This window comes from Podarcis bocagei (genome assembly GCF_964188305.1).
Source record: "Podarcis bocagei genome assembly, chromosome: 6".
In the NCBI taxonomy this organism is placed as follows: Eukaryota; Metazoa; Chordata; class Lepidosauria; order Squamata; family Lacertidae; genus Podarcis; species Podarcis bocagei.
Window position 1 is genome coordinate 22,406,041 of NC_138130.1, and position 24,092 is coordinate 22,430,132.

General features: G+C 42.4%; 1 protein-coding gene across 2 annotated transcripts in view; it reads left to right on the top strand.

The window, feature by feature from the left end:
- The first annotated feature begins 1,080 nt into the window (after positions 1-1,080).
- Positions 1,081-24,092, top strand: part of CLYBL (citramalyl-CoA lyase) — a 199,266-nt gene continuing 176,254 nt past the window's right edge. Inside the window, exon 1 of one of the 2 annotated variants that reach the window (XM_081198579.1) lies at positions 1,081-1,218. In XM_081198579.1, coding sequence (XP_081054705.1) covers positions 1,154-1,218 — 65 coding nt within the window. In that variant the 5' untranslated portion in view covers positions 1,081-1,153. The remainder of the gene's footprint in view (positions 1,219-24,092) is intronic. The other variant, XM_081198580.1, reaches the window with a different exon arrangement.

Here is a 24,092-nt window from a genome sequence, read left to right on the forward strand (position 1 = left end):
GTTTCCAGATGGAGGTTTATTGCTGCTCACGTGCACAGGTTTTTATGCAGGTATCATAAAAAAATGACAGCCTACACTCCACACCCCCCCCCAATTTAAAATGGATTTCCTCATACAGCGAAAAAATCCACAAAATAGGTTTTTAAAAATCCATTACACATCTGCAGGCAGTAGTAGTGTGGAAGGTTGATATTGTACTTTTCGGAGTTGGTGGTTTGCCACATCTGTACTGATGCTTCAGTTGTTGTTGTTGTTTAGTCGTTTAGTCGTGTCTGACTCTTCGTGACCCCATGGACCAGAGCACGCCAGGCACTTCTGTCTTCCACTGCCTCCCGCAGTTTAGTCAAACTCATGCTGGTAGCTTCAAGAACACCATCCAACCATCTCATTCTCTGTCGTCCCCTTCTCCTTGTGCCCTCCATCTTTCCCAACATCAGGGTCTTTTCCAGGGAGTCTTCTCATGAGGTGGCCAAAGTATTGGAGCCTCAGCTTCAGGATCTGTCCTTCCAGTGAGCACTCAGGGCTGATTTCCTTAAGAATGGATACGTTTGATCTTCTTGCAGTCCATGGGACTCTCAAGAGATAGGTTTATAAAAATCCATTACACATCTGCAGTCTGTAGTAGTGCGGAAGCTTGATATTGTACTTGGTGGTTTGCCACATCTGTGCCGATGTTTCAGTAGATAACCTCAAACACACCTGTATTTCAATTTGCTCCCCACCTGAACGCAGTCTAGTCATTTGTTTTCAGAAGCCCATATGATACGCATTGCCTCTTTTTACCAACTGCTACATGCTGAAGGCACTTTCAAATTTCAATAAGGGAGGAGGAGCTATTCTCGCAAGACCTCTCTCCACTCGGGGCATAGCAGACGACCTCCGAACTGAGCTACACCTTTCCTGCCCGCGAAGACCTTTCCGACGACCTGGCGTCCCAGGCCCCGCCCTTTAAGAATGCCGGGACGGGCCCTCACGCGCGTGTAACACGTGAGTGGCGCTTTCCGACGACCCAGCGCTTCAGGCCCCGCCCCTTTAGAACGCGGGTAACTTATCCAAACGCGAGGCGACAGAGAAGCGGCTTCCCTCCGCTCAACTCCTCCGCCAATGGGAGGCGGATGTGGGCGGAGTCCGGAAGAGGCGAAGTGCGGCGACGATGGCGGCGGCGTTCGGGCTGCGGCGTCTCCTGGCGGCTGGTCTGAGCCTGAGCAGGCGGGGAATGTGAGTGACGGCGACGTAGGGAGGCGGGAACGCGCGCGCGCGCGTGGGGGGAGGCATTGCTCCCTGAAGATTCGGGGGGGGGGGAATTGGCGGGGTTGGGAAGAAGTTCGCAGAGCAGTTGCTCTACTCCCCGCTTTTTACTGTAAAACACATTCACACGTGCACACACGCACACGCGTCTCTTGTGCTGCCAAGTTCCGAATAGCTACGTGGTCCTGTAAGCGTTCGAAAGTTGGGCTGCCTCTTAGAGAGGGAAACTGACAAATAAAACAAAAACCCCACAGCCCACTCTTCAACCTTCATTAAGGGCACTGAAGGGGAAAGGGGCGCCGTGAGCCCCAGCCAGGGGTGGTGGGAGCTTGGAGTCCAGTAACATCTGCAAGCGCCACAGCTTCCTCATCCCTCCTTTAAAAGAAGGACCGTCAACCCCTGCAAGGAATAACAGCAGCCTGATCTTACTAAGTAAATCCACCAGAGTTCAAAACATTACAGTCTTCTTCAAGGTAGGGCTGTTGGGATTATTTCATAGGCGCTAAAGTGGGATTTATCCCAAAGTGCTAAATTAACAGGAATTAATTTAGTATGTATGTTTTGAGCACTTCTACGCCACTCTCTTGAGTATGTCACCTCCAAAAGCAGTTTACGAAATGTTGAGATGGTAACTGATAAAGGTAAATTTAACGTCCAGAAACTCATCTGTCAAATTAAAAGTCCAGGCCAAGGTATTTACTGTAGTGAGCATTGAAAAGGCCAACTTCCTTAGGAAGTGAGTTCTGAAGGCTATCACAAGGCACCCTTGGCCTCAGTAGGTGTGGGGACATGCAGAATGCTTCTGGTTAGGATCTTGATATACAGTATGGGCAAGTTGTTTGGAGGGGCGGTGACAGCGGGCTCGATGTCACTGTTTCACTTTCACGCCCACTCTCAGTTATGTTGCCCCCACCTCCCTAAACAACCCTGAACAACACCAAACATTAAAAACAAGCACATATTACTCTGATAAAAGGATGTCCATTAAAACCCAAAGGTTGAAAACAAATATTAACTATCCCAGAGAATCTGTGGGGGACCTTTATGAGGGGATAACCAATAAGTCGGGGTCTCAAACAGGTTCACTTTAAATAAATAACAAAATTTATTTTTAAAACCAAGGTAGCAAATAACACACTTAGGTTTCTTCAGACAGACAATGTTAATTCTGTTTTAATTAGTTATCAGGTATTTTGGCTTGCTTGATAGTTTGGTTCTTTTCTGAGGTGGCACTTTCAGGTAAAGGTCCCATTGTCATTCTTCAACTTAAACGTATTATATTTGGCTGAGCTTATGATAAAAATAATAACAAATGATAGTTACTTCCATAAAACCTGAAAAGTTCATCATAAATAAATATTTTTTTAAAAAAATACATACTTTGTATACTTGTAAAAACGTAAGAAAATAACATTGTGTAACAATGTCTTACATAATCAGAGCATGATGCACAGATTGTTGTTCACAAAAGCTCATGTCATAATAAATGTGTTAAGTCTTTAAAGTACCCCAGACTCTTGCTGTTTTTGAAATGAGTCAGGGGCACATGTCAACCACAGCGGTTCCCCCCATAGTTCGAAACAGAAATTGGGTAAACTCAACTGCAGAGTTGACAGCCTTCAAGTACCACCTTAAGACTGGATGAAACCTGTAGAAGCCCTTTCCCCTGGATCCAACCCACCCCTTCCTTTCAGTAAACCTAAACCAGCCCTTTCTCTGAGGAGTCATTGGTAGGGCTGCACACACACACACACACACACACACACACACACCCTCCTGTGTGGGTGGGATGGCAGCAGCCAGGGAGGGTCCCCCACTCCCTCGTGCATGTTTACTCAGGAGTAAGCCTTGCAGTGCTCAGTGAGAGAGGATCCTGGAATGTCCAGCACGGGTAGGCAACCTAAGGCCCATGAGCCGGATGCAGTCTGGGAATCAGCGTGTTTTTACATGAGTAGAATGTGTTCTTTTATTTAAAATGCATATCTGGGTTATTTGTGGGGCCTGCCTGGTGTTTTTACATGAGTAGAATGGGTGCTCTGGGTTATTTGTGGGGCATAGAAATTTGTTCATTTTTTCCTTAAAATATAGTCCGGCCCACCACATGGTCTGAGGGACGGTGGACTGACCCACGGCTGAAAAAGGTTGCTGGTTCAGCACCATCTCTCTCTCTCTGGACCCAAACCAGCCCTTTCTCTCGAGGAGCCAGCGCTTCTCTTTCTCGCCCAGCATCTCCATCTGTGTACACCTTGCGCCCGTTTCCTCCTTCTTCTGAGAGAGAGAGAGAAGCCCTGCAAGCTGGCTCCTCGAGAGAAAGGGCTGTTTGGGAAGGGAGAGAGTGATTGGAGATTGAGGAAAAACAATCACATGTTCTACAAGTCGATCCCGATTGACCTGTTGGACAATGCTGCTAAAGAACACCAAACATTAAAAACAAGCACATCTTACTCTGATAAAAGGAAGTCCATTAAAACCAGTATCACTGAGACAAGTGCTTTGATCCCAGCATCTGTAATGTTGTAGGCCTTACCTGTACAGATGGTCATTGTCATACTATGATGCCATTCTGAATTCCATGCTTATAAAAGGGAGGAGTTTGATGAGACAGAAAATTGTGTTGGAATTTTGGGTTTATAATTCATTCAATATTTTGAAATGTGGTTTTAGGTAAAGGGCAGGTTCTTATTATTGACCAATTCTTCACCTACAATGTCAGAAGACAGAAAAAGAGCTAATGGAGCAAGCTTAATGAAGGCTTTAAAAACCCACGTGTGGTTTTCTGTAGGGCTTTTTTTTCATTCATTGCCATTGTATGAGAATGAGGGAGGTGTTCATAGTGAGTTCCAGCACCTCATTTTCTAGAAAAATAGCACTCACTGGTTGCCAGGGCATAGCACTCTGGCATGGATCTAAAGGTGGATGGATTTGTCAATTTAGGTTCCCCTGGTTTCTCTTCCAGTTTTAAGTTTAATTCTCCACGTTTCTGTTAGATATTTTATATATATATTCCTCCTGAAAATTTGTCAGCATTTTAGTACAAATTTTTGCAAGTAAACATTTTTATATGTCGCGTACACATTTTTTGTAAAGCAGTTTCTCCTAATTAAATGCCCTTTTGTATGTTTTGTATGTTTTCACTAATATGCGCATTTCCACCCACACCTAGTTTTGGTCACTCCCCCAGGAACACTTGGTTCAGGATGACCGCCTGACTCTGTAGCATGAATTTTTTGGGGGGTGGGAAGGAAACATTCCTCCCCTGACTTTCTCCAAGTTGATGTGTGATTGCCAATGCATGGTTCCTTTTGGACCTGGAAGAGGGAAGATTGGGGCCATAATAGGGTGGGGTGTAACAGGGTGGGGCACACTTAATCGCACTCCTCCGACACATTCAGAGGGCGGGAACAGAACCCCTGTGCAAAATGGTTATCGCCTGTGCAGTGAGCCTTATTTCTTCTGAGTAAGAATGCTTAGATTTGCGTTGCAGAAGTTAAGACAGATTCATAGGATCCTTACAATTACATTGAGCATCATGGTTCCAGTAGTAGATAGGTAGCCGTGTTGGTCTGCCATAGTCAAAATAAAAAAATTCCTTCCAGTAGCACCTTAAAGAACTAACTTAGTTGGTCTTTAAGGTGCTACTGGAAGGAATTTTTTTATATTGAGCATCATGGTGTGGTTACCTGAACACCCAAAGCCCTTTTACAGAGCTGCTTTTAACAGAAACTCTGTCCACATTGTATGGTGGGTTGGACTTGGCAGCTGGAATCAGGACAGTTTGTTAACATGCTCGATCTTTTCATTGTATAATGTGGTAGCATTGTGGGCAGAAGAACAGAACTCTGCTTTAATTCGGTGGCCTCTTCTTATCATTGTCCCTAGTGGTAGAATATGCCAATGAATTGATAAGTCAGGGTAAACCTTTCAACCTCCATAGTCCGTTACCACCTTTTGTTTGATTAGGAAGTCACAATTAGAGCCCCTTTAAGCTGTTACCAGTGTTGTGTTTTCATAAATTGGACACTGGAGGGTGCTAATGTAACAAAAGCTGAAATATAGCCAAACACGTTTTCTTTGTTAATCAGAAAAGTTTCTCCCTGTCTTGCAACATTTTAGCAGACACAAATCTTGAACAGATACAAGATTTCCGTTGATGGGAAAATAAAATAAAATAAATCTCTGTGAAGATGAGGTATCTCTTTTTTACCTGGAATTATTATTATTTTGTTTCTTTAACAAGTGAAATGTTGCTTTATGCAATTGTTAAAAGTTGTTCTATAAGAGTGAAAGCGCTCTCTCTCTCTTTTGGTGCATTTTGAGGATTTTGGCTCCAAAGACTGGTCCTCCCCATGCCTTTGTAAAATCCCTTGGATGTCTTTGTTGTGCTGTTTCATTTTAAATTAATCTTAAATTCATTTTATTACTATGCAGCAGAAAGATATGAAAATGAAATTGTGTTGAGTTCGGTGTTTACAACCTTGTTGGGAAAATGTTCATTTGAAAGCACCAGCTCGTTTTTCAGGTTTTGAACAAGTTTGTTTCTCCATGATTTATGTCATTGATGTTCTTGAGAATCAGGACTGGCTATTGAAATGTGTTAAATTTGACAGTTTTTGCAAGCTGTTTTGTAATGTGGGACTAAACAGGAAGGGTGTGTGTGTCACTGCACTGGTGGTGGATAAAGTATTTAACAAAGTATTATTAAAGGATGAAATATAATTGGGAGAGTGGCTTAGGAGCAGCAGTTGTTCTTTGGGGCTGTGCCATGCAATCTGATTCTGCTAGTCTCAGATAAGTGCAGTTCCCATATGCAGCTTGTAATGTTGTCAGGTGTAGCTGACACTTAAGCTATAGGACTGGAGCTTAAGGTTGCTGGGCTGGAAAAGATTTACTGGGTCTAAAGTATTATCAGTCAAGGCAATCTTTGCTTGCTGCAAACCTGTGCCACAGACTTAAAAACAGATTTCATAGCCCTTACTCTCTAGGAACCCTTAGATGTGTAATTCAAAAGTGGAAAGCTAGAGATCAGGATTTGTAACAGAATTTCCGGCATCCCTCACCAAAGTTCCCATGGTATTTATTTTGGTTGTGGTGGTGAAGACATAACTAAACTGGCATAAAACAGATAAACTTTGTAGAATTGATGTGCTAAAACTTCAGGAAAATATATTTAGCATTTCCCCTGAATAACTAGGAAGCTTCCCTAACATCTAAATCACTGAAAACTGTTCCGTTGCAAGTAATACCAGTGTTTTTGGTCCTTCCTGCAATGACTCAAATAGAAGAATCCTATGAATGTTAGGTACTGATATTCTTTTCCCAGACAGAGTCGGCACAGTATAATAGAACCTAGGGGAACTTAAAATATATATAATGACAAGTCTATATCTACTTGAACTCAGGTGTAAATTTGAATTACTTGTTATCATGGCATTGAGGTTTTCTTTTCTTCCTGTTTCTATAGTATAACTATACTACAATGAAAGAACATCTCAGCTGGTGATTATACAACTAAATGCCTTTCCTTTCATATTTTTTATTGTAATGACATTACACAGTGGCTGGCCATTGTGAAGTCTCTTCCACAATGAAAAGGAAGTGATGAAACTCTGAAGAATTTGGGACACGCCAAGTCGATTTTCTGAAATTTAATGTACTCATTGTAGTTAAACAGTTAACAGAGACATTTTATATTGAGCTTTCAGGTGACCTAATTTCCCCTAGTACTGTACATTTAGCTTTATACATCTGCACCTAATTTGTAAAATGGACTTAATGAGAAACTTCAAACAGTTTAAACATCAATTACAAAGAGGGCAAGGTTTTAAAGTTCCAGTAATCTGTCCATATTGGTCATTGAAACATGATCCCAGCTGGATATAATTCAAGACAGATGCCATTCCAAACCCTTAAAACTAAGGACACTAACAAGCTGTTATTGTAGGTTGAAGCTCTACTTTGTTTGCTTCACGAGAGCGCAATTATTGCTTTCGTCCAGTGTGGATTTAATAGTACTAAAAGTGTTTTTAAATATTCTCTACTCCTCAAAATGTCAGCCTTAAAAAAACCCCCAAAAGTAGTACCTGATGTGATGGGCATGTCATAAGAATGACTTACAAGGTTGTGTCATGGCCTTCCCTGAGGACTCCGATGAGGACAACTAGGGGGAGGTCATGGGTGAGAACTTGCCTCTGACTTGGACCTAGGCCTTCCTGTTGAGACTTTCCTTCTGGAAGTCTCACACGCCCACTTCCTTGGCTCAGGAGGAGGTGGGCCCTTCCAGTGCCAGGGAGGCCCCTTCTCTGCTAGGGAGGAGGAAAGGGCCCGAGCCCACAAGGAGTGCTCTTCTTCAGGCCAGGAGTTCTCAGTAGGACAGGTGAGCAGTTGGACTTTCCCCGCCTCTTTGCATGGTGGGTAGGCTTGGAATTGTTGGAGCATCTTCCCATTCCTATACGGTCTCAGATCACAGCTTCTGATCCTAGGCCACTGTCTTTGTCCCTGAACTGTGTTTAGGGAACCCTGAAGCTCCTCTCCAGAGTTGCTTTGATCCTTGCCTCATTGTTGGTGCCTCGGGGCGTTTGGACTAATGTCTGCTTAGACACTATCTGTTTCTGATTATACACTATCAGTCTGTCAGAATAAAACTTGACTACTTATTTACACCGAAGGTACAAGTGTCGTCGTTCTTGGGTAGGAACCAGGAGACATTTATGCTGTTAATTCCCAATGTTGACATCTAATTTTAGGACCTGATCCTGTAGGTTGTTGTAGCAGCAAATAACATGACTAGAATAGAGAGTAGTGACCACTGTACAGCCGTGAGTAGATCCAGGGTATCGTGTGTGACAAAATTATATATATTTTTTCAGTTACATTAGTGCAAATCAGCCCACACCTAAGGCTGCTTCAGTTGTTACCCAGAAATGCTACAAAGAGGATGCTCAAGTGACTTGCATGTCCTCTTTCAGCGCTTCCAGAGAACATCTGGAGTGGCTGCTTGCACATCTTTCCTGGCAGATACTTCCGAGCTAGCATTTAGTCCATCTTCTGTTTGGAGCTGCTAGGGGGTGTTTGCAGCTGCCACCCTTAATGTGCAATATTATAATATTAGGTGCAGCTGACTCCACATAGTGAAGACCTGTAGACCTAAATCACTTGACTTTCATAGAATTCTGCTGCACCTATGATGATCTCAGCTTATTACGTTTCTTTTTTTAAAAAAATATTTTTTATTAACAGGCCAATCACATCACATTATCCAAATCACGTTAGTTCCAAATTATACAGCCAAATTTTAAATTTTGTTGGGGGTACCCATACATCAAGCTCCACACGAGTCCAAAACTCCGAGCGAGTCCAAACATCACTTATATTACTGCTTTAATTAGACAGTTCTATCTAGTTCAATCCAGATAGTCCTTTATTACTTTCTTTCTCTTCTTGTTGTTATCGTATATTCCTTTCTTTGCGATCTCTGATAACTTTCACAAGCAGATTGAAAACAGGCATCCTTTGTGTGGGTTTTGTACTCTCCAAAGATCATATCGCTCAGGGACAGCCTCTGTTCAACGCTTCCATAAAAAAAAAAAAAATCTTCGGTCTGTCCTTTACTTTTCTCAGGCTTGCCAAATAAATCAAATGGATCAGGAGGCTCTATCAGGTCAAGCTTGCGTTCCAACATTCCTTCTCTTTCGAATGATCCTGATTCTCCTCCCCCTGTCCTTCTTTCTCCGGCAAGCCTGTCTTGGCGAGACGCCATTTTTTAACTGCGTCATGAAAATTTTCCTCTTTCTCACCGTTCACCAATCCTCTCTCCTGTTATAATCTACCCCACACAGTTCTTGAATTCCTGCTTGTGATTAATAAAAACACAACGATCTTATTTCTATCTGGGGTGAAGGGTTATTAATATCACATCGTGCAAAGAAAAAAAAAGTTTTTTCCTCCACCCCCCCCTTCATTCCAAACATACAGTCTCCTAGTGGTGATTCATCAGAAGATTTACTTATCCATCCGTCACTCCCGGTCACAGAGATCCATTACTCAGCAGTCTTATCTCTCGAACATTACTTGATATATGTGCTTCAGCTTCATTCCAATCGTATGTTTCCAATTATAATTTCGAGCTGAAGCTAACCAGCACGCGCTAATTGGAATCGGCGTCAGGAAGATCTGACTTCACCGAGGGCTCGTGCCAAGTGTTCGGCACCCCCATCTCTCGGATCAGGGGGTGCATTGTGAACACCGCTGGCAAGGCAGCGCCCCCCATCTCCTGGGGGGGGGGGTAGGAAGACTGCATACTTCCCATAGCAGCCCCTTAATTACCTCGTATGGGTCAGAGAGATGTTATTGTTGGCCATCTTCCAACGCGCCACCTGGTGGCCCCCCAGCTTATTACGTTTCTTATTTGGTTTCCTTTCTTTGATTCTATAAACACGGGTGAGCCTGTACTTCAGCCTCCAGGAGTGCAGAAATCCTTTAGGGAAGATCTTCCCAAATGAGGTTTTTACAGTAGGTCTTTTATCTTATATGACTGAGAGAGAGGAAGCAAAATCAGTCACGTATTGCTGTGTCTTAAATGTGGTATCAAGTTATTTTATTTGTTCTGTTGTGTATCACCTGATAATTAACAAATAATCTTTATTCCTTCTTGGTGTGCTGTGAAAAGCTAGTAAGTCTTTGGGTAACCATAGTTTGCATTTACATCCAGATTTGAAAACGTATGACTACTAGGTTAGGAACTAACTGAGATCATAAACTATGGTTCAGAGTTTCTTTAAGGTCCAGTCTTGATATGTACATGATAACCATAGTCTCCTTGTTTGAGTGTAAGAGGAAACTATAGTTAACTGCACTCTTGTGACATACTGAGAAGAGAGGAGATAAGGGATTGTTTGGACAGGCAGAAGGCTAATTCTTATCTTGCTTTATTAAGCTAAGATATGATTGAATCAGGCCTAGGTGTGTATTTGCAGCTATGCCTTGTTCGTAGGAAGAAGTGATGGCGTCAGTTGTTCTTTATCACTTTATAAGTGGTTTCCCAAACTTGTAAAAATGTTACATGGAAAAATATATATATACGAGAGAGAGACATTGCACATACTTTTGTAAATCAAGAAAATCTCTAATAAAATGCTTCAAGAGAAAATAATATGTAGTTTCCCACAGTTGACTTCGTTCATCTGAATAGCTCAGCCGACTTCGGTGATGTTTTACTAGATGGTACAGGTAAAGAAGCTAATTGAATTGCAGAGAAAGGGTGGAATCTAGCATTTTGTGAGTGAGCTTCTACTTGCGCAATGCGACATCAGTTTCCTCTGCTCATCTCCTACAGCCTCCCTTCACTGTGCCCAATATCTGCCCTGGAGAGTCTTCCAACCCTCTGAAGTTTGAGGTTGTGCAGAGGGTTGCAGGGCAGAGGAGAAGTAAATCTTGTTATATGTGGGGGTCTGTTCCACTCATGCACAGTGTTGGATACAACTTCGTAGGGGTCTACATTGCAGCTGAAGAATAAAACACTTCAGAGCTTGGCTTTTCCTTCACTCATCCCTCATGTAGGGATGTCTGAAATGGGAGTGGAAATTGCCAAATTTCACTTATTTATCTCATGTCCAGAACAGAAATCAATCCAGTGAACATGATAGGTGCATACTGTTGTTGTTTTCAATCTGAATTGATTATGCATTACAAATCTTTGTTTGTTAAGGAGAAACAAGCCATGATCCTGGGTTTGGACACAATACTAAGCTACCCCTTTCCTGGTTTTCTTACCTGCGTCCCCAAAGAGAAGAGCAAAGTGGGAACAATTGGGCTACATGCACTAGTACATAGCTTCTGTAGAGTGTGGTTTAAGTAGTGTTTCTTGGCTTATCATTAGGTGTGAACACAGCCAATATGCCTTGTGAGTCTCAGATGCCAGCGATTCACAACAGGGGTGGACATTTGCAGCATGCTCTGCTTCTGAACCTTTACAAGACACTTGGCTTGCCTAGTTTTGGAAGGCAGAAAGCGGAAGTAGATAGATCACTGGTTGCCAGTGCAATTTGCCAATCCAGGGGCTGCAGGATGTGTGTGCAGGCACATGCGAATTCCAACAAGTACACATGTCCATGGTCTCATTGAGGAACCAGTAATCAAGTGTATAGTGTATAGGATTCACACAACAAACTCTGTAGGTCTCGGACTCATTTTAGCTAGAGACCACCAAAATACGAATCAAAAATACCCAAATAGATCAAAGAATACTTGCCGCAAGCAAGCCAGCACCTCTCACCACCTGCCACCACACAGCTAATATATCCAGAACGCATATGCTCCAAGTCTCCCTATTTTCCAAAGACTGTCCTGGATTTACAGAAGCTGGACCGGTTTCTGATTTGATTCCAGAATGTCTTGCTTTTCCTTAGGACGTCCCTATTTTTTATTGGAAAGGTGTTGGAAGGTATGCAGAACTCGCAATCAGGGAGTGGTCTCTTAAAAATACAGCCACTCTCTTATTATAGCATGTCCACCAATTCACCACAAAGACATGGTTTTTCATAACACCCACAACCGCTGGACAGTCGCAGGGTCCATAGTATGCTTACAGGAAGATGCAGTAAGAGTTCATACTTTTAGTACACATACATAAGTGCTACTGCCACTTTCTCTGAATATTAAGTGAGTACAGTGGTACCTCGGGTTACATACGCTTCAGGTTACATACGCTTCAGGTTACAGACTCCGCTAACCCAGAAATATTACCTCGGGTTAAGAACTTTGCTTCAGGATGAGAACAGAAATTGTGCTCCGGCGGCGCAGCAGCAGCAGCGGGAGACCCCATTAGCTAAAGTGGTGCTTCGGGTTAAGAACAGTTTCAGGTTAAGAATGGACCTCCGGAACGAATTAAGTACTTAACCTGAGGTACTACTGTAATATAGATTTTGTAGGTATGCAAGGACAGTGATACAAACCAGTGTCAAAGTTCTAGAATGTCAAAGAAATAAACAATTATCTGACCTTTAGAAGACATCTGAAGGCAGCCCTGTTTAGGGAAGTTTTCAATGATTGATGTTTTAATGTATTTTTAATTTTTTGTTGGCAGCCACCCCGAGTGGCTGGGGGAACCCAGCCAGATGGGTGGGGTAGAAATAATAAATATTATTATTATTATTATTATTATTATTATTATTATTATTACTAGTAGAATTGCAGCATCTGAGGTAGAAATGTTTGTGCAGTTTGTGCAGTCCTGAGAACGGATTGTCTTGCGTTTTCCGCAAGCAAGGTGGCACCAATATTCTACTACTGCCTTTTAAGCTTGGGTGCATTTTTGGTTCCTTGGGAAAGCATTGAAAACATATGTGTGAAGATGTGTGTGGCACAACCAGCTAATGAGACTGACTGGAGAACACACATTTCCTGTTAATTCCAACGTCTCGTACCTAAATATGTAGAGGATCAGTGAAAGGCACTAATTTAACTGAAGTGCCTTGAATCAGTGGGAATTTGTTTTGCCCTCTAATTGAAAGAAAATCGAGCTCTGCAGTAAAATATTTTTAAAACATTTAATCCCATTTCCTGATTGGGGAAGATGCAAGTGGTGTTGGCACACCCACAGCCAAGCTGTAACTGTGCATGAATCAAATTAGCAATTTTACTTACATTTTACTGGTTTCTCCTTTCATTTGCTGGCCTCTACTTGGATTTTTATTTTATTTTTTTAAAAAGCAAAAAAACCTAAAGCTCATTAGCGCTGTTTTTGGCAAGTCATGACTCATTAAATTTGGAAGCAATTTGTAGCATTTAAAGACTACTGTCCACAAAGTCCTTACTCCAGAAAAGTCTTTTAGATTAATCTTGTAGATTGAACTGTGTTGTTGTTTGTAGATTGCAGCCCAAATGGTTATATTTTGGTCCTCATCAAAGCTCTGAATATCACTTCCTGTGCACAATGGCTCCATACTTACTAGTTTAAAAACAACAATAACATGCAATTCCTGTGGTTATTGAGAGTTTGTTTATTTTGTCGGGGTTTGTGCATGCGGACTCAGAAAGAAAAAGTGACTCACGGGACAAATCCTATACATATATTCAGAAGTAAGTCCACTTGTGTTCATGGAGGGTTACTTCCGGGTAAGTGGATATAGAGTTTCAGCCTTGTTTATTCATTTTTGTGCGAAAAAGTTCTGTAGTTTTATTCACTTTGGAGGTCAACGCATATTGATCTCTATTCTCCCTCTCCCCCTTTTTCTTCCCGAAGGAATTTCTCCATCTGATTTACTTCTCACTGCTGTAACTTTCGGGCTACAGACTTTACATTGAGAGTTCTATTAATCGTTCAAGCAACGGGTGGGGGGGAAATTGCTGCACCTGGAAAGCTCAGAGGGACAAAGCTCAAGACATCCTTTCCCTAGTGGTTCTTCACCTGCGAGTTTGCCCTGAGATGGCCATAAAAATTCTGTGGACCTCGTTTTATGTGAGACCATTAGGCAACACGAGAATTTGGGACTAGCTGCCCTTCGTTCTTCGGGACACTGAAAGGTGCCATTTACAAGCTCTAAGCGCCTGCAGGAAAGCAAAACAGGCTTGTAAACTTAAATTCTACACCCTGGAAGGTCCCCGGTTTGTAATGGAGGCTACAGGCCTAGATTACTAACACTGCAAATGTGATTTACGTTTTTTAAAAGAAAGCTAGGAAACATCTGCCTGCAGAAAGTGGACAGGATAGTGTATCATTCCATAGTTCTTTTATTTTTTTTGGGGGGGGGGTATGATATTGTATTTTTGTGAGAAGGAAGTAAATGAATAGAATCCAGTTCTGTGCCCCCGCCATATTGAGCTTTCAGTTTGTTGCAGTGGATTTAAATACTTACATTTATACAGTATTTCATCTCTGTTCATAACCATCCCAGACTAATCTGCTCAGAAGTTAGGCCAATTTAATGAGTTTTACTCCCGAGGGAGTATATATACAGGAGGGTAGCCTTAGTTTACAGGCTTGAATGTTTTGTTTTTTAGTATTGCGAAGAGGAATGTCTTTTTTTCCTAAAGCACTTTTCCAGTATACAAAGGTATTTACGTTTCTCTCATCCCAAGAAGGCAAGTTAGGCTGCAAAATGGCGACTTGACTACAATGACAGATTCATGACTTAACAGGGTTCTGAACCTGGGAACCAGCGCTCTGGCTGTAGTTCATCTGCGGGTGGTTTTTCTTGAACTATTGACACCCACGAGCAGTAGTGGAATTATTGGTGTGAGTAAAATTACTTGAGCCATATCTTCTGCTAAATTCCAATGCCACATTGGTCTGCTTGCTCCCAAATGCTGTGTAAAACTTTGTCGAGGATCTTGGGGTTCACTGTGAGTCCTACGGGTAGGGTGTGAGCTGCACAGTTTGCATTCTACTGTCGCAGCAAAAGGACTGAATGAATGATTGTGGTCAAAGTACCCGAGGAAAATTAAGGTGCGGAAATAGGTAACATACGGCCTCTGTATTGCCCGAGGCTGTTTTGTACGGCCCAGGGGATTCATTTATATTCTTGAGACTCCCAGCTTTTACATTAAACAAGTACATCATTTTAATCTCCTCTGGCTGTAGAAGTAGGCTTGACAACATGATGGCAATATGCAGTAAGCCAGAAGTATAATCAGTTAAACTGGATTCCGAAATATTGCTCTCCGGTCCTCTTGTTTCATAAAATGCACATGTTGATTTTGGATGGCTTGGCTCCAGGACTCTTCACATCTGGAGCTAACAAGCCCAGAGTTAAGAATTTAACAGAATACATGAAGCATGTTACTTGGTATTTGTAACATTCATCCAAATGATATGCAGATTTTGGAAACAGCATGGAATTGGAAGGTACAAATTAGAGGCAGCTCTCTGATTTTTAATGTTTCCGAACCCGTTCTTTGTGGTGGACAAATTGCATTCTTTTGGGTAAGGGCACATGCAAAAACTTCCTTTAGCATCCTCTGCCTGTATTTTTAAGATACAGTGGAAATAACATGTTATTGGATGACTTGCAGCAGAAATAATTACTGGAAACACTGAGATAGCATTAAGTGATAAACTCTGCCTGCACCCCTGAGAAGTGAGTTCTTTTTAAAGCACTTTGGTTGTTCTCTCTGCACTCAAGCCCTCTCAAACATCTGTGAGTGTCTGGTCCTTTCCCTCTGAGCTGATGGTCTTAAGCTATCTGTATAAATTTAACCTTCTTTTTAGGTGGCAGTCATAGGTAAGTATAAATGGATGGTACATTGTTACAAGCATTAATGATGAAGTCTCTTGTTGTTTGTAGTATTATTAATTAACCTCTTAATTTTAAAATCTAAAAGCAAATACACGTGCAAGCATAGGCTGGGAGTATACATTGCCTGCTATCATAATTCCTCTTTAGACTTTCCCCAACTGACGGAGATGTGGCGCATAATTAATGGGGGCAGAGCCTTTTTCGTTGTGGTGCCCTTGTTTTGGAGTGCTTGTCCTAGGAACTCATGCACACTGTGAAATATTTCTGGCACCAGGCAACAATCTTATTTTCTCAGACCTTTTAATTTTGAGAGAGAGAAAGAGAGAGAGAGAGAGAGAGAGAGAGAGTTATTAAAACCGCATGCTGTATTTATATGTTTATTTATATATTTATATGATATACATTAGTAAAATAGATAATTATTTTCTGGAGAATAAACTGACATAGGTTCAGTCTTTGTGTTCTGGCCTACCACAAAGATAGGCAATATGTGCCCTCCAGATATTGTTGAACTAGGATTGCCATCATCCAAGACCACATTCTGTGGAGGCTGCAAAAAGAATTTAAAAAACCTCCATCTCTTCTATTTATGAGCCCCATGACATTCCAAGTGTTAGTATGGAGAACCTCCACACACTGTCCAAGATACGGGTATTAATCATTCGACATTGTGTTAAGCCACTGTCAATGCATGTTTTGGTGTCCTCCAGTCAGAGAAGTGAGGCATACTTTTAAGTCTCGACCAAGTTTAAGGCCGGTCAAGACAAACAGGGATAAAGACAAAAGTGGATTAAGGACAGCCCCCCCCCAACCCAGACTATCCACCTGCTCCTTTCAAGGCAACCAATCTAGAACACGCAAATTTCTTAGTTACAGGACCCAGGGAACTACCTACGCACAACTTCCATCTTGTTATGACACAGCTTCAGTTTTATTCATGGTTTGAAATAATTTGGGGGTGAGACCAAAAACCTTGACTGCAGCTGAAGAACTGTTTTCATGCTCTTCTGAGCTGCTGAGAGATGTGAAAGATTCAGCCCTCCCCTCACCCCACCCTGAGGCCGCCTTTCTCTTCTACCCTCTCTATACGCGATCGTCAGAGGAAAATATTCCTATATGCTGCAATATGTCCCGAAACACCATTGAGCTACTGAGGTACCGTCACCTTTAAGGAAAAATTGAGTGTGGGTTTGAAGTCGACAAGTGATGAAAGTAGCCCTGAGGTTGTCAATTAGGGAAGCCAAGGCCTGGAATTGATAAGTTATGGGGCAGTTCCCCTTCGCTCCCTCCCTCCCTCCCCTTTCTAAGGTTTTGTCAGATCTTTATTGCTCAGGATATTAAAGAGAAAAGAAAGAAAGAAAAAGCCACGTCAACCCGTTTTCTAAAACGTATCCCACAAACAGTATTTGCTCAAATCCCTTTTGCCCTCAATTGACTTACTACTTTCTTAACGTAAAAGGCTAAAAGTACAGTAGTGGCAAAACAACAACAACAAAAAACCACCCTGCAAGCACAACCAATCTCCACTTTTTTTTGTAAAACTTTAAGACTTTTGGAAGCAGATTTCTCTCCTCAGTGATAAGACTCTACTCCGTCTGCTGGTTTTTATGCATCATTTCCATGCATGTGGAAATGGAATGGATTATTCACTAGGAGTTCTGGAATAGCTGTATGTTTCTAGAATCTTCTCTTGAAATAGGCTTGGGTTGCTTGGGTTGAAGTCAACATAAGGTTCTTCATCAAAGACGCCAGCCTTCCATCTTCCCCTGCTCTACGCTTGCAGCATAAACGTGGGTTGAAGAAATAAAATCCATGCTTCAAAGTATCTTTCCAATACATATAATTAGATTATAACTTGAACTCTTCCCCACAACACTTCAATATTGCCCTAGCTGCCTTTCTCCATTGAACATAACTCTGCCTGTTAATGAATTGAATATAAGTATTTGCTTGGCTTTGGCGGGTCCTATGGCAAAGGTTTACTGAAGGTTGGATTTACTGTGTGAGACAACTATCATATTTTAATACATGTAATGACTACATTGAGAGCCTCTTCCCCTTGACTCTGTTTCCCCCTGTCTAAAATAAGATACTATTTTCTTTTCTTCTCTGTATCCTTGATTGGTTTGGTTGCATTTCTATCTCATCTTTTTCTCAAGGGTGCTCAAGGTGGCACACATGATTCACCTCATCATTTAATCCCCACAACAACCCTGTGAGGTAGTTTTAGGCCAGGCATCCCCAACCTGCGGCCCTCCAGATGTTTTGGCCTACAACTCCCATGATCCCTAGCTAACAGGACCAGTGGTCAGGGATGATGGGAATTGTAGTTCAAAACATCTGGAGGGCTGAAGGTTGGGGGTGCCTGTTTGAGGCTGAAAGGTCAACCAATGAGCTTTGTGGATGAGTGAGGATTTGAATCGTGGCCTCCCAGGTTCTAGTGTGGCTGTTATTTCTAGACTACAACTCGCATCATCTCTTGCCATTGGCCAGACACTTGGGCTGATGGGTTTTGGGGCCAACAAAGACTTGGAGAGCCACAGCTTCCCCATCCCTTCTGCAGAGCCCAAGTGGTTCCCTCAGTTGACAGTTGTAGTTTGACGTGTGGAGTCCTCAGTTCCAAAATGTTGGGTGCACTCTGCACCCAGTTAAAATCAATGTAAAAGTCCAGTTTGGTCCAGTAAGTCAGGGTTTGTAGTTCTTGCTTCTCCATGCATGCACTGGGAAGTTTGGGCAAGTCACTGTGTCACAGCCGGTTCAGATGTTCCTGCAGCTGCCAAACCTGTAGAGCAGTGAACCTGCTACCCTCCAGATGTTACTAAACTCCAAATACTGTCACCCTCAGCCAGCATGGTGAGCTTGTAATATATGTAGGGCCACAGGTTCTCCACACCTGTCCTTCGCCTCTGTCTGGGTCAGGCTTGGATTGTCAGGCCCAATATAGGAGAGGAAAGAAGAAGAAACCAAGGGGTCAAGGCAGTTTGGTGGCAACTGGGGCTGGAGGAGAGGAGCTCTCCCATCTGTGCCTTAACTTCAGCCACTTCAGAAGGGGGAACAGGGATTCAAGCTCTGACCTCCCGGCAAAGTAGAGGGTCTCTCTGGCAGTGGAGAAGGGCTGTGGGCACCTGAGGGGAGAGACAATTCAGGAGACAGCGGCATTGCTCAAGATCGTGAAGAGGGAGAGTGGAGCACTGTTGCCTAGAACTGGGCCAGCTTCTGCAGATGGGCGCCCCAAAGTAGTGCTCATTTGCAATCCCAATATTCACATATAGTGAGCAACTCTTGCCTCGTCTTTAAAAGCTTGGTGGATGTGGAAACTCTTCGTAGAATTGCAGAGTGGGAAGGGACCGCCACCTGAGATTAAGAGTCATGCTGTACCAACTGAGCATCTTGCCTGCTTTCCAGAACTTCTGAATCTTGACTCCTGAACTCCTGTGTCTGCTTCCAAGCCTGTATTGAGATTTGCCTGAATAAAGATCTCTTTATTACTTCTACCTAAGAGCCCTTGTCTGTGTTTCTTCGGCATAGAGTGTTGTTCAAGTGTGTGGTGTACGCTCTTGAGCAGTGTAATATCTGAACTGGGGAGTCACAGAAAACCTCAGCAGGTACTTAATTCTGTGGTTGGGGGGGAAATGACAACATTCTGGGGGGTTTTCCCACAGAAGTAGCTGCCATGACTATTCTCTTCCATGATTCCCCACTTCAATGTTAATTGAAACTCAACAACAAACAAACAAATGGAAAATATTAAGAAAACAATGTCTGCACTGGCTTCCGGCATGAGTTCCCTTATTATCTTCACTAGTCTCATAGGGCAGAAGACATAAATATTGTAAAGCATTTTGAGATGGTGTTTCTAATTATATGTTGCGTGCTTATTTGCAATGCATTCATTCTTGTGAAGAAAACAATTCTAGTCTCTTCGTTTAAGCTTCCTACAAGCGTTTAAGAATCTGCTTGCATTCTACCGTAATCCTGTTCTCAGTAAGTATCCTCTTTTGAGATAAGTAAGCTAGCAGTATACAATTATGCCACATGAGAACCTAAAAAACCTCCATAGAATCTTAGAGTTGGAAGGGAGCCAAGGGTCATCTAGTCCAACCCCCTGCAGTTCTCATCTTTTTGCAGTTGGATTCAATAAACATGCATGGGGTTGTGCTGCAAGTTCATCCATTCACCTGCAGTGTTGCACATTGCTCATAATTCTGACATTCTAAGGAGCTCAAGGTGTGTCCCCCAACAAGGTGTGTCAGGTTGAGCTAACTGAGGTTATGCTGACCAGTGTTTGAGCCCTAGTCTCCCCGGGATGTAAGTCAGACACTATCCTGTTACATCATACTGGTTCTTCCTCCTGGTTCTTCTTCCTGAGAGTTCAGAGCAGCTTTAATGTGTTTTCTAAGGCAGTCTCAAGTCCAAGCAACTTAGAGGTCTGACATGCTTAGCTTCAGCTGGAAAACTTCATCATATGCCTTAAGAGAAACCTCAGAGCCCAATAACTGTGCCAGTTCTTTTACTACACTAGGGGGTACCACTCCACTTGACAAGCCTCTCTACCTGACTCAGTTTCCCTCTGCCAAAGTTCCCCTCCCTTAGTTTCCTGCCCCAGGGTCACAATATCTCCTTCCTGCCTTGTTAAGTTGTGGGTGAACATATCAGACAACACAGTGATTCTTCAAACAGCTCTTGCTTATTCACAGGCCAGAACAGAACTGAGCTGAAGGGGTCAGCCAACCTGCTTATATAGAGCTCAACTACAAAGCAACAGTAACAACTTTCTGTAACTATCCAATCACTGAACATCACATTCAATCCCTTATATGCATATGTGGACCTGAGTGAAAACTATCTCCAGTATTCCCCTGCTGGCCCAGGGTGAGAACTTCAGTACATAACATGCCTGTTTCAGTTTCCCCTCAGAACCACACCTTCCCTTTCCCTCCCTGCAGAGTTTCCTCCTCCAGGACTTGGCCACAGTACTTTGTGCTCTGGTAACTTCCAGATTGGATTACTGCAATGCTCTCTACATGGGGCTTCTCTTGAAGATAACTCGGAAACTTTAATTGGGCCAAAATTACTGGCTGATCTTCCTTTTAGAACTCATATTACCCATGTTTTCAAACAGTTTTGCTGGTTCATTTCTTAGCCCAATTTAAGATTTAAACACATTGGTGTTTTAAGCCCTGTATGACTCAGGTCCCAAATATCTGAGAGACCACCTCCTTCGCTACAGATGCTCTTGGGTTTTAAGATAGCACAGGAGGCCTTCTCAGTAGTTCTTCTGCACTCAGAGGGGTGGGGTGGGGTGACCTAGGAGACGGCATTCTCTGTGGCAGCCCCTAAGTTGGGGAATTCTTTCCCCACCAGGCAGTTTCATTGTACAGTTTTCATTGATGCTGAAGATGCGGCTTTTCCCCCATGCCTTTGACCCTTCAGATATTGTCCTAAGTCTAGTGTCCTAATATATAAATAGAGTTTCCAATTCCCCCACCCTGCCCTATTTTTCATTCATCTTACAGTTCGTGAACCCCCAGCTCTCCCTGATCTTGTTTATGTGCTTATGTTGTAGCCTCATTTTTCTTGTTTTGTTGTTGATTATTACATTGATTACCTCACGGTAAGTCTTCAATCTGTTGTTAGGGTTGCCACATTTTGAAGAGCAAAAAAGAGGACACATTTGCCAACTTCTGCTTTTAACAATGGATCACTATGGCTCTCATTTCGCATACCCATGAAAAAGAGGACGTGTCCTGGGGAAAGAGGACATATGGAATTCTTGTTGTTGTTGTTTAATCGTTTAGTCGTGCCTGACTCTTCATGACTCCATGGACCAGAGCATGCCAGGCACTCCTGTCTTCCACTGCCTCCTGCAGTTTGGTCAAACTCATGCTGGTAGCTTTGAAAACACTGCCCAACCATCTCGTCCTCTGTTGTCCCCTTCTCCTTGCGCCCTCCATCTTTCCCAGCATCAGGGTCTTTTCCAGGGAGTCTTCTCTTCTCATGAGGTGGCCAAAGTATTGGAGCCTCAGCTTCAGGTTCTGTCCTTCCAGTGAGCACTCAGGGCTGATTTCCTTCAGAATGGATAAGTTTGATCTTCTTGCAGTGCATGGGACTCTCAAGAGTCTCCTCCAGCACCATAATTCAAAAGCATCACTTCTTCGGCGATCAGCCTTCTTTATGGTCCAGCTCTCACTTCCATACATCACTACTGGGAAAACCATAGCTTTTCCTGTTGATGATGTTCTTTCATTATGGACCCTTTTGGATAGCTAGTATCTACTTCATCTTTCATATAGGGTTATTAAATTAGCATCAGGATAAGTTCTAGGAAGCCATCACAGTTTAGGGCAAGACAGACTACCTGAAGCATGATGTTAACAAGCTTCCATATATAGTTGATGGCATTAGAGATGAAATATTTTTTCTGCCATGGCATGTTAGGTGTCATCTTCCAAGAGTCTGAAGAGAAAAGATCCGATCCTGTGGACTGTTATCCACTGCTTGTATTCACAGTGGAGCCCTTTCTGTCTGCAACAAGCAAGACAACAAATTCAGTCTTTATTAGACAGCTGGACAATGGTTACACATTTGTCTGCAAAAATCCCACTCCATTTAAAACTCAATGGGAGTTGTGCTGTTCGGTAGAGGGCATGCACTACAAAGCTTGTCTGTACAATTTGTGTTTATTTTTTATATTTAATTGAAATGGCACCTCCTGTCCCAACTGTATCATACTCCCCAGTCTAGAATTTAGCACAGGTACCATTATAGGCAGGACACCCTGTTTTTAAAAGAGCTCTCCCCCCTTCGATTTTCAACAAAGAGGCATGCAAAAGTAAAAAGCCACCTTTTAATATATAGTTTGCTTACAGAATGCTGGGCTCCCTGAGTTGTCTAGCTCTTTTAAGTATATTTCATCTTGAAAGTTCTGAGAAAAACATATTTGAAAAACATTTCTGAACTGAGAAAACAGCACCGCAAGGGTTGTTGCTAGAGGCTGATTTCCACAAAGAAGTCAATCTGGAGGATTTCATCTCTGTTAGGATTTCTAAAATCTGCTCGAAATTCTGCATCAAGATGAAGGCGAGAGAGATGATGGCAGGAAGTCTCAGCCCTGGAGATCTAATCTGTTTCTGAACATTTTGAAGACACAGGGTTGTTTCCCCCGGGGGGGGGGGTTGGGAGAAAATGGAAATTCAGTAGTGTTTGATTATCAATACCCATCTTGCCTATACATCCTTTAGGCTCAGAAACAACACATAAAATGGACTCACTGTGACATTACATTCTTTTCTGTAGCTACACTATAGAGCAAACCTAGATGCCCCTAAATGTATTCTTTATTCTGGCTATAGTTTATCAACATCTCTGATCAGGGATTTTTTTCAGCCGGAACAGTTCTAGCCCCTTTCAGGTGGTTGCCATCGCCATTCTAAGAGAATGAGGGAGGCGTTCATGGTGAGTTTCGGCACCTCTTTTTCTAGAAAAATAGTACTGCCTCTACAAATGGATGTAGAACATAGCCATCATGACTAGTAGCCATTGCCTTGTGTCCTTCATGAATTGGCCTCGTTCTCTTTTAAAGCCATCCAAGTTGGTGCCAGGGAGTTGCATAGTTTAACTAAGCTGCAATTCTGAACCCACTTCCTTGGAAGTAAGCTTCATTGACCTCACCATGGGACTTACATAGGATGCACTGTAAGATACCCATACTGTAGAATATTTTTGAAGCTTAAAGCTATATGGGAGAGGGAAAACGCTACCAAACCTACTCCCACTACAAATGGCTTTTCCTTTTCCTTTTTGCTTCATATCCTCCTTTCCTGGTGAGCAGCTTGCTTGCTTAATGTGCCTATTTTATCTCCTTTTGCATGCTGTAGAGTATGTAAATTTTATCCAGCATAATAACATATAGATACTATATGTAAGACTGAAATCTGTGATCCTGGCATGTGGGGATTTCTTTCTGTGCGCGCACACTCCATAATTAACATAGTTTATGGCTTTTCCGAGGCTAGTTTCCTGGACAGTTGTGATCACAATTGTTCACTGTGTCAGTTTTGGAAGGCACATATAATTTCTCTTGTCCTTTTGCCTAACAATAAATAATAATAATCATTAAAAATAACAATAAAAATAGTTTTAAAAGAGGGCTTTAAAAAGTCTGCTTGTGACTGCATAGAGTGCCAGATTTTAATTACAGTTGGCATTTCTGAGTGTATTGCTGGCAGTGGAGACAATCTTACTGAAAAAAGGCATAAATTTTGACACTGGCAATATGGGATCTCAGCGTAAGAGACTGTAAGCCGAGTACTGTTCTGCTTTAATGTACTGATTAAAATATTCAGTGTTAAGTGCAAAACTGTGCTAATCTCAGGCTTGAATTGTGTAATGATTTGGATTGTTACAAAGCAGCATATGTAATAGCTTCAAATAAGCATTTTTAAGGGGAGGAAAAATAGGATGCTGCAGTGCAAGAAATATGGTTGGCATCTACCAGGTTTTCCATTAAGTTCCAGGTCACAGACAAATAAAGGAAGCATGTTAGGGGAGGAGGGGGAAAACCCTTTTAAAAAATAATTAGGGAGATGTCTGTTTTGTTCACCAGATGGAAAA